General features: G+C 44.0%; 1 protein-coding gene across 1 annotated transcript in view; it reads right to left on the reverse strand.

Annotated features, from left to right (window-relative positions):
• The window catches only part of DYNC2H1 (dynein cytoplasmic 2 heavy chain 1), a 423,384-nt gene extending 418,727 nt beyond the window's left edge, over positions 1-4,657 (reverse strand). The window contains 1 exon segment of the mRNA XM_075066411.1: positions 4,208-4,657. Coding sequence (XP_074922512.1) covers positions 4,208-4,414 — 207 coding nt within the window. The 5' untranslated portion in view covers positions 4,415-4,657.
• Between the last annotated feature and the right edge of the window lie 5,355 nt (positions 4,658-10,012).

Raw genomic sequence — 10,012 nt, forward strand, 5'->3', positions numbered from 1 at the left:
TACGAATAGCGGCTAATTTAGCTACAGCGGAGTCAGGAAAAAAAAAAGATCTTGGTGGTCATTGTGGATAGCTCTGTGAAATGTTCACGCAGGGCGCAGAGGTGGTCAAAAAAGCAAACAGGATGTTAGGAATCATTAAAAAGGGGATAGAGAATAAGACTGAGAATATATTATTGCCCTTGTATAAATCCATGGTACGGCCACATCTCAAATACTGTACAGATGTGGTGTCCTCACTCTCAAAAAAGATTTCAGCACTAGAAAAGTTTCAGAAAGGGCAACTAAAACGATTAGGGGTTGGAGAGGTCCCATCGAGGAAGATTAAAGAGGCTAGGCCTTTCAGCTTGGAAAAGAGGAGACTAAAGGGGGATATGATAGAGGTATATAAAATCATGAGATGTGGGAGAAAGTGGATAACGAAAAGTTATTTACTTTCCCATAATACAAGAAACTAGCAGTCACCTAACGAAATTAATAGATAGCAGGTTTAAAACAAATAAAAGGAAGATCTTCTTCACACAGCGCACAGTCAACTTGTGGAACTCCTTACCTTGAGGAGGTTGTGAAGGCTGGGACTAATAACATGTTAAAGGGGAACTGGATAATTCATGGTATTTAGTCCATAAATGGCTATTAGCCAGGAAGGGGAAAGAATGGTGTCCCTAGCCTCTGTTCATCAGGGGATCGGAATGGATGGCAGGAGAGGGATCACTTGATCATTGCCTGTTAGCTTCACTCCCTCTGGGGCACCTGGCATTGGCCACTGTCGGTAGACAGATACTGGGCTAGATGGACCTTTGGTCTGACCCAGAACGGCCGTTCTTATGTTCTCATGTTACGCTGAATAAAAAAAACATTTTGTCAAAAAATCCACAACCAGTTCTAATGTCAGGTTACCATTTTACTTATGCTATGCTGGCACTGAAAAGTACACGCCCCTACCTTCCAGTGTCAAGTAGGTGGAGTGCAAGTGTTGGAGTGTAAAATATCACATGCTGTGGAATTTAAGCATTCATTTTAAAAAAATAGTTTCTACCCTTCATGATTTTGAAGATAAACTTTCCAAATGTGAATGCATGCAATCTTCATGCTCTGCAGACAGCTAGCCCCAAAACCTCTGCAGCTGCTCATAGACAACTCAAGCAATGGCAGAGTGAAATTGACATGAATTTAACCAGTTTCAATGTTGTGGCCCAGTACAGGATGGGCAGCAGTAGAAACAGAAAAGTCACGTCAATTTCACAATGCAGCTTCTTGGCAAAACTACAAGTAGCAGAGGCAAGCACTGAAGCTATTCAAGGAAGAAAACACATAAAACAGAGGCTGGGGAAAAGCAGACTAGCAGAGATCCCAGCTTCTGCACAGCAGCCAAGAGCCTAGGTTTAGGAGGGAAAAGAAATCTTTTTCTCCCTTCCAACAGGCAGAAGAGGATCACGGGAAGGAGGTTTCAAATTTATCAGACACTTACTAGACAGAGATTAAAATGAAAAATGGAGCATCTCAGCAGGATCCAATGACAAAATGGAGTTTGCCTCTGGACTCCAGTAGTGGGCCCTCACCTCATATTTCATGTTGGCCTCTGGATATAGTAAGTTCAATCTTTTGTCTAATAACTAGAATTTTCAACTCACATGCTATGGTTCCCTCTGCACTGCGGAGAACCTTCCCCAACTCCCCAATCCATCCCACTTGCTAGAAATTCCTGTGTTTAAATAACATAAAGTTTCTATCAATCCAACCAAAACAAGACAACAAGAGATAAAACTGACAGTCTATTCTAAAATCTTATCATAAAACAGAGGGAAAAGGTCTACAATCAAACTGAAGAAGAGGTATTAGCAATAACATGCAAGGCACTGACATTCTGCGGATAGCACAAAACTCTGTCACTCCATTTTATTTTCCTCATGTACAGTACAGCAGACACCCTTTTTATACGATCATATATGTTACTTGTTTCTCAATATATTATAGTGCACAATGTTTTCGATAAAATTAATTTTAAATGCTCTTTCAGTGGTACCCAAATGTTCTGCAACTGAGGACAGCAAACACAATTCTCCAATAGTTCAATGTTAGCAGGAACTGCACTTAATTTACATAAAACAGAGCACTCTACATATCGCAGACAGAGAGTGTACTGGGCACCCTGGTCTGCATAGTTGCTTTCCATTAGCTAGCATGCCACACACTGGGCTCAGTGGTAAACACAAGCCGTGGGAGTAATGTGACGCATACTGGATCATAGGGTCTGCATGCACTTCCACCTGGACAGTACAATTCACACCAAGCCCCATGATCTATACAGTGATAATAAAATGCCCCTCCCTCCATAGATGTGTCTTCTGAGACAGAACACTGTACAGTGGGTCTCGTGGTTTGTGAACACACTGAGACAGCATGTCACACCCCAGACCTAGAGGTTTGCAAACTCACTCACAGTGAGACAGAATGTATATAATGTCACACATTAGGACCTGAGACTCTGCTAGAACTGGAAGGGAAATAGAATGTAACACACCAGACTGCCTGGTCTCCATACACACTAGTACTGGGACAGCATGTCACACACAAGAGCCCATGGTGTGTAGGGACACGGACACCAGAATGGTGCGTCACACATCGGAGACCATAGACTATATCAGGGGTAGGCAACCTACGGCATACGTGCCGAAGGCAGCACGCGAGCTGATTTTCAGCAGCACTCACACTCCCCAGGTCCTGGCCACCGGTTCAGAGGGCTCTGTATTTTAATTTAATTTTAAATGAAACTTCTTAAACATTTTTAAAATGTTATTTACTTTACATACAACAATAGTTTAGTTATATATTATAGACTTATAGAAAGAGACCTTCTAAAAACGTTAAAATGTATTACTGGCATGCGAAACCTTAAATTAGAGTGAATAAATGAAGACTCAGCACACCATTTCTGAAAGGTTGCCGACTCCTGGTCTATATAAATACAAAAACATAAGAACAGCCATACTGGATCAGACCAATGGTTCATCTAGACCAATATCCTGCAGTGGTTGGTGCCACATGCTTCAGAGGGAATGAGCAGAACAGGGCAATTTCAAGTGAGCCATCTCCCTGCAGCATCTGGAAGTTCAGGTTTAGGAACACCCATAGGATGTGGTTCCGTCCCAGATCATCTTGTCTAATTGCCACCAATGGACTTATCCTCTGTGAACTTATCTAATTCCTTTTTGAACCCAGTTATACTTTTGGCTTTCACAACATCCCCTGGCAACTAGTTCCACAGGTTGACTGTGCGTTGTGTGAAGAAGTACTTCCTCCTGTTTGTTTTAAACCTGCTGCCTATTAATTTCAACGGTGACCTCTATGTTCATATGTTATGTGACGGGATAAATAACACTTCCCTATTCACTTTCTCCCACCATTCATGATTGTATAGACCTCTATCATATTGCCTTTTTTGTCAACTCTTTTTCAAACTGAACAGTCCCACTCTTTTTAATGTCCTCTTACATGGAAGTTGTTCGATATCCTTAATATTTTTTCTTGCCCTTCTTTCTCTGCACCTTTTCCAATTCTACTGTTATCTTTTATGAGATGACTACCACAGCACTCTGATAAAATGTTTTGAGAGAACTATCCAGGACAATCCCAACATTTCTTTCTTAAGTGGTAACAGCTAAATTAGACTAATTTTGTATATATAGTTGAGATTATATTTTCCAGGATGTATTACTTTTAGCTATCTACACTGAATTTCATATGCCATTTTGTCACCCAGTCACCCTGTTTAGCAAGATCCTTTTGTAATTCCTTGCTGTCAGTTTTCATTTAACTATCTTGAGTTAACTATTGTCTGCAAATTTTGCTATCTCACTGTTCACCCCCTTTTCCATATAATTTAAGAATATGTTGAACAGCACAGGTCCAAGTACAAATTCTTGCAGGTCCCCACTATTTACCTCTCTCCATTGTGAAAACTGACCATTTACTCTTACCTCTTTATTCCTATCTTTTAACTACTGATCCATGAGAGGACCTTCTATCCCATCTGGTGACAGCTTAGTTTGCTTAAGAGACTTTGATGAGGGACCTTGGCAAAGGCTTTCTGGCACCAGGCTGGCACTCCACACATCACAAAGGCCATGGCCTGACACTCTCACCAGATGGGGTATTGCACACCAGCCCTATGGTCTGCATGGACGCCCACACCAGGACCAGGACGTACCTTGTTGGACACGGTGAGCTGGGTGCCCGAGTACTGCACAGTGAGGAGGAACTCGTTGCCGTCGTCCAGGAAGCTGGCCAGTTGGGGGCTGGCAACGAGCGCTCTGGACGGGTCGGTGGTATCGGTCGACGCCGCCAGGCCGAAATAATTTGCTGCGGTGACCGATATGAAGCGTTTCCTCTTGTCTCCCTCCTCAGCCAGCGACATGTCGTCGGGGTGTCCCCTGGGGGGTAGTTACGGGAAGAGCTCACCCGGGGGTGGCAGGTAACTGAGGGGGGCTCATCCGCAGGCTCAGTGAAAGGCCTAACTCCCTCTGGCGTCTCCGGGTTGCCAGGACCCGTCACTATGGCGACCGAAGATGGCGGCCGCGGAACGTTCGCGCGCTCGGCTGGGATGTCGGGAACGCGCCGCGCCCGCCGTGGACATTCGGGGAAAAGGGAGGATCGAAGTGAAGATAGGCATTCGGTAGCCGCTCCCCGCTACCAGGGATGCTATCCCCGCCCCAGCTCCTCACGGGAGGGCAAGGGTGAAGATCCTGAGGAGGAGTTCGCCCTACTATGACCCAGGCGCAGCGCGCTCTCGCGGGTCAACAGCCCCGCTGTCCGGGTGGTCTTGGAGGTCTCGCTGGGGTGGGGGAGCTCACGCAGGCCGCAGGGCTAGCCCCAGCCTCGCTTTCGGCCCCCCACCCGCCAGATCCCCCAGCGCCCCTGCCCGTCTAGCAGTCCCTGGCCCTTGGCACCGTAGCCCCTGCATCACCCGCCTTCTGCTGCAGCTTGTTCAACACCATTAAACTGTTAGGTGTCCCCCTCCTCCAATCTCCACATTCCCTCTGGTTCTTTCACCCTTCGCACTTCCCTATCCCCTTTCCTACCCCAAGCCTTACCGCCCCCGCGCCTCTGTTACAAAAGTGCTACGTGCAGGAGTGATTACCTAGCCTCTGTAACCCTACCTGACCTGGTTTTACAACACCACCAAGTCACGTCAGTCCCAGGATATTAGGAAGATGAGGTACTTACTATCTTTTATTAGAACAAGATCTGTGGGTGAGAGAGACAAACTTTGGAGCCATACAGAACACTTCTTCAGGTCTGGGAAAGATACCCTGGCTGTCCCAGTTAAATGCCAGGTGGAACAGATTGTTTAGCATACGTAATTAGCGCATATGCTAAGGGACCAGTCAAGGTAGAGTGGCCCTTTAACACCTCTGCAGTCATCAGACAAAAATGGTTAGTCTGGTGGTGCCTTAAAGACAGATAAGGGTATGTCTACCCTGGAAACTTCAAGCATTGTTCACACTGGCACTTTTCCTCAGTGTAACTTTTGTCATTCTGGGGACGGAGGGAAGGAGGGACATGTTTTTTAACACCTTTGAACAACAAAAATTTTCCTGAGGAAGTGCCAGTGTAGACAAAGCCTTAGACATAGCCACACTGTTTATTACAACAATCTCTAACCCTGAAGAAGTGGGGTTTTTTACCCGTGAAAGCTTATGCCCAAATAAATCTGTTATAAGTGGCTTGTCTCCACTTATATTTTATAGTGCTCTAACTTGCTGGCTCAGGCGTGTGAAAAATCACCCCCATGAGCACAGCAACTCTGAGCGCTTTAAAGCACAGGCTCCAAGCGCTCAGAGATAATCCCCTTGTAGAGGTGGATTACCTGGAGCACTGAGAGAATGCTCTCCCAGTTATTGTGCGCAGCCACACTCACACTTCAAAGCGCTGCCGCAGGAATGTTCCCGCACCAGCACTTTGAAGTTTCCAGTGTAGACATACCCTGAGGGCATGGCTACACTTGCAGATGTAGAGCACAGTAGGGAAAGCGCTGCAGTCTGCCCACACTGACAGCTTCAAGTGCCCTGGCATGGCCACATTTGAGGCACTTGCAGCAGCACTGGGAGCGGTACATTATGGGCAGCTATCCCAGCATGCAAGTGACTGCAATGTGCTTTTTAAATGGGAAGGGTGGGGTGGAGTGTGACAGGGAGTGTGTTCTGTGCATGTGGGGAGGAAGAGAGTGGGTTTTTGGGGTGCTGAGTGTATGTCAGCTCGCGTTCTTGTAAGTTCAGACCCCCCCCCCTCCTCTCCCCTGCCTCTTTCTCACTCACTTAAAGCAAACAGTAAATGTTTGCTTTTTCTTGGATCTGATAATCTGCCAGCTTCTCCAAAACGGAGCTTTGAAAGGGCATTTCTGAATTCCTGCAGCCGATTTCACAACAATGACAAGAGTGGCCACTTGATTTAAGGGGATTATGGGACATTTCCGGAGGCTGATCACAGCACAGTAATGCAACACCTAGTTCACACTGGCAGTGTGGTGCTCCAAGAGGGGCGCAGCAAATGTTATTCCACTCGCCGAGGTGGAATACCAGCAGCGCTGTAGCTGCAGAGTCAAAGCGTTCTATGTGCCTTGCCAGTGTGGACGGGGAGTGAGGTAGGGCACCCGGGGCTGCATTGTTGTGCTGTAACTCGCAAGCGTAGCTAAGGCCTTAGTCTTTAAGGTGCCACTGGACTCCTTGTTTTTGTAACCCTCTAACCTTTTCTTTTTGTCTGATGACTGCAGAGGTGTTAATGAGCCACTCTGTCTTAAATGGTCCCTTAGAATATGTGTTAACTACTTATGCTAAACAATCTATTCCACCTTGCATTTATCTGTGATGCTTGGAGTACCTTTCACAAATGTGAAGAAGAGGTCTGTGTGGCTTGAAAACTTGTCTCCCTCACCAACAGAAGTTGGGTCAATTAAAGATATTACCTCACTCATCTTGTCTCTCTGGGTATGGCTACACTTGGAAATTCAAAGTGCTGCCGCGGCAGCGCTTTGAAGTGTGAGTGTGGTCGGAGCGGCAGCGCTGGGAGAGAGCTCTCCCAGCGCTGCATGTAAACCACATCCTTTACGGGTGTAGTGTGCAGCGCTGGGAGCGCGCTGCCGCCCTGATTACACTGACGCTTTACAGTGCTGTATCTTGCAGCGCTCGGGGTGTTTTTTCACACCCCTGAGCGCGAAAGTTGCAGCGCTGTAAAGTGTGAGTGTAGCCATACCTTCTAACACCAAATGACATTACTTTTACTTCTTCCCACTTTTGTTAATGTTATGATTACTATTCAAAGGAAAAATAACACACAAAACTATATTTAAAAAAAATAAAGCTGGTTAGGAAATATTTTTCCTGCAAAAAATGCTGATGAAAACATTTTTATTTTTTTGTTTAAAATATTCCACAAGAAAAAAGGGAGGTGGCAGGGGGAGGTTGTAAAAAAAATTCAGAAAACAAAAATGTTTTCAACAAAAAAACAGAAATGTATTTATTTTTGCAAAAAAAAATTAATTTTTCACAAAACTCCATTTTCCAACAAAAAAACCTTTACCTCAGAAAAATGTGATGAAGATTTAATAATGGCTAGGCTAGGTAAATATTATGGATAATAATAATAATAATTATTAATAATTGATAATATGAAGGAGGGACAGCTCAGTGGTTTGAGCATTGGCCTGCTAAACCCAGGGTTGTGAGTTCAATCTTTGAGGGGGCCAATTAGGGACCTGGGGCAAAAATTGGTCCTGCTAGTGAAGGCAGGGGGCTGGACTCAATGACCTTTCAAGGTCCCCTCCAGTTCTAGGAGATTGGTATATCTCCTATTATTATGTTTTTTAATGACACGTAGAGAGACATTTATTTCTTCTCTTGATTTAAAAATATCTGCCTTGACATCTACAAATTATGCAGATATCTAATTTGTGCAATTATGCCTTATTATTAATGTTGGTGTCATCTTCCTATCCCCATCTACTGTCTACTACAGTCAACTGTTGTACCCTGTCTTTAATCTAGATTTAAATTCCCAGAGAAGGGACTGCTTACTGTATTTTTACAGCACAATTGGGTTCTGAATCTGACTGAAGCCTCTCAATGCAGTCTAGGATGTTGATCAGGTGGTTCCACTGTTTCTTTGAGAGTGTGTGGCACAATGCTGACAGATTGTGCCACACACTCTCAGTACAGGTGTCATACAAATAAATATTAATAATACTGTTATAATAACATTACAAATCACAAATGATTTTTTCAGAGTTATAGTCTCTGAATCTTGATAACTTTTTGATCACATGGCCATTTCATCTTGTTCAAACAGTGCCTTCTGCAGTGGCCTGTTCAACTGTTACCATGCTTTCACCATCTGAAGCCTGTTTGCTGCTGCTTCTGATGTTTTCACTGCCAATTAATATGCATTTTATATTAGGTACTCTCCTGTTTATTCACTTTTTGCTAACACTTTCATCTGAAAAGCACAGTTTTTACAATTTCTGTAATATCCAGTTTTCTTTCCAACATTTGTCTCAATAACCTTGCTTTGACTTGGTTATCAGTTACACCACAAATAATTCAGACTCTAATGAATCGTACATGTTAAATGTTCATATTCACATGAATTAGCTTTGTTATGTAGACCTGTAACCATTATCGTGTTACAGTGTATCAATGTGGGTGAAGAAATTAAGGCTATTATTGAACCCTGCTAAGAAGTCACAGGTATGGCTGTCCCTGAATTAGGATCTATCACCTAACTGATCTCAGAGCAAATAAGGACAAGGGACAAGAAAAGGTAAACTGAAAAAGTGCTTTATTTAACATAAGGTAAGTATATGGACAAAATATCTCAGTGGCTTGCATAGGTATGAAGCCCAGAAACCTCACCCTCTACAAATGACAGACAAAGGTATTTATACTTTACAGAACAAAGTTTGTCTGATCATCTGCTTCAGCCTGGGGATGTTGGATCCAGACCTACCACTGCGCTTGGGGATGACAGGCGGCACTCGGACCTTTGATAACTGCTGAACCAGGATTAGGATCAGGATCAGCATCGGAATTACTTCTCAGATAAGTAACTGTGGTGGTTTCTCTCAAAGATCTTATGGTGGTTCTTGATATGACTATGTGATTGCAGGCTGCCACTAGGGAGGACAGCACCCTAGAGCCTGTGTGTGGGGCTTATTCACTAGTCTCTAGGCAGATTAGTGACTACCTGACCAGTGCTTTTCCCGCCTTTCCACCAAAGAGAAGGGTAGCCAACATGGCTGCCAAACAACTACTAGACACCAAGATGGAGATTTTAACAAATTTTTGACATTACCATTTTCCAGGTAAATAATACAAGATACAACATAGACATAAATCAAAGTATGCATATTAAAACATAAACACGTGAATAATACTGTACAATCTGACCCAGAAACTAGTTTCTTGTAAAGAAAATGTTACTTTCCTATGTGACATTCTCAGATGTTTTACAGTATTCTTGAAATTTTTGCATGACTTTGTCTAGCACAGTGGTTCTTAACCTATTTACCATTGTGGGCTGCATATGCAGCTTTCTATTTGTTATGTGGGCCACATATGCGGCTCTCTATATGTTATGTGGACAACACAATAGATATACTATCTGTATGGCCCTGAGAATGTCACATGGGCTGCAGCTGTGTGCTGATTGGGTTTAGAACCACTGGTCTAGTGGTTTCTCATTCCCTTAATCATACTGCTAGCACAGTGGGTTTCAGCCTGTGGTCTGTGGACTCCTGGAGAATAGGTCTAAGGGGTCCGCAAAAGGCTGTCGTTACCACAGAAAAGTGGTTTTCAACCTGTATTCCACAGACCCCTGAGGATCTGTAGATTATGGCTAAGATCTCCAAAGGGGTCCATACCTCCATTCAAAAATTTTTAGGGGTCTGCAAATAAAAAAAAGGTTGAAAACTACTCCACTAGTAGACCCCCAGTGCCTGTAGGCAGGGCCAGCTCTAGGCACC

The sequence above is a fragment of the Chelonoidis abingdonii genome, chromosome 1, assembly GCF_003597395.2.
Source record: "Chelonoidis abingdonii isolate Lonesome George chromosome 1, CheloAbing_2.0, whole genome shotgun sequence".
Classification (NCBI taxonomy): Eukaryota; Metazoa; Chordata; order Testudines; family Testudinidae; genus Chelonoidis; species Chelonoidis abingdonii.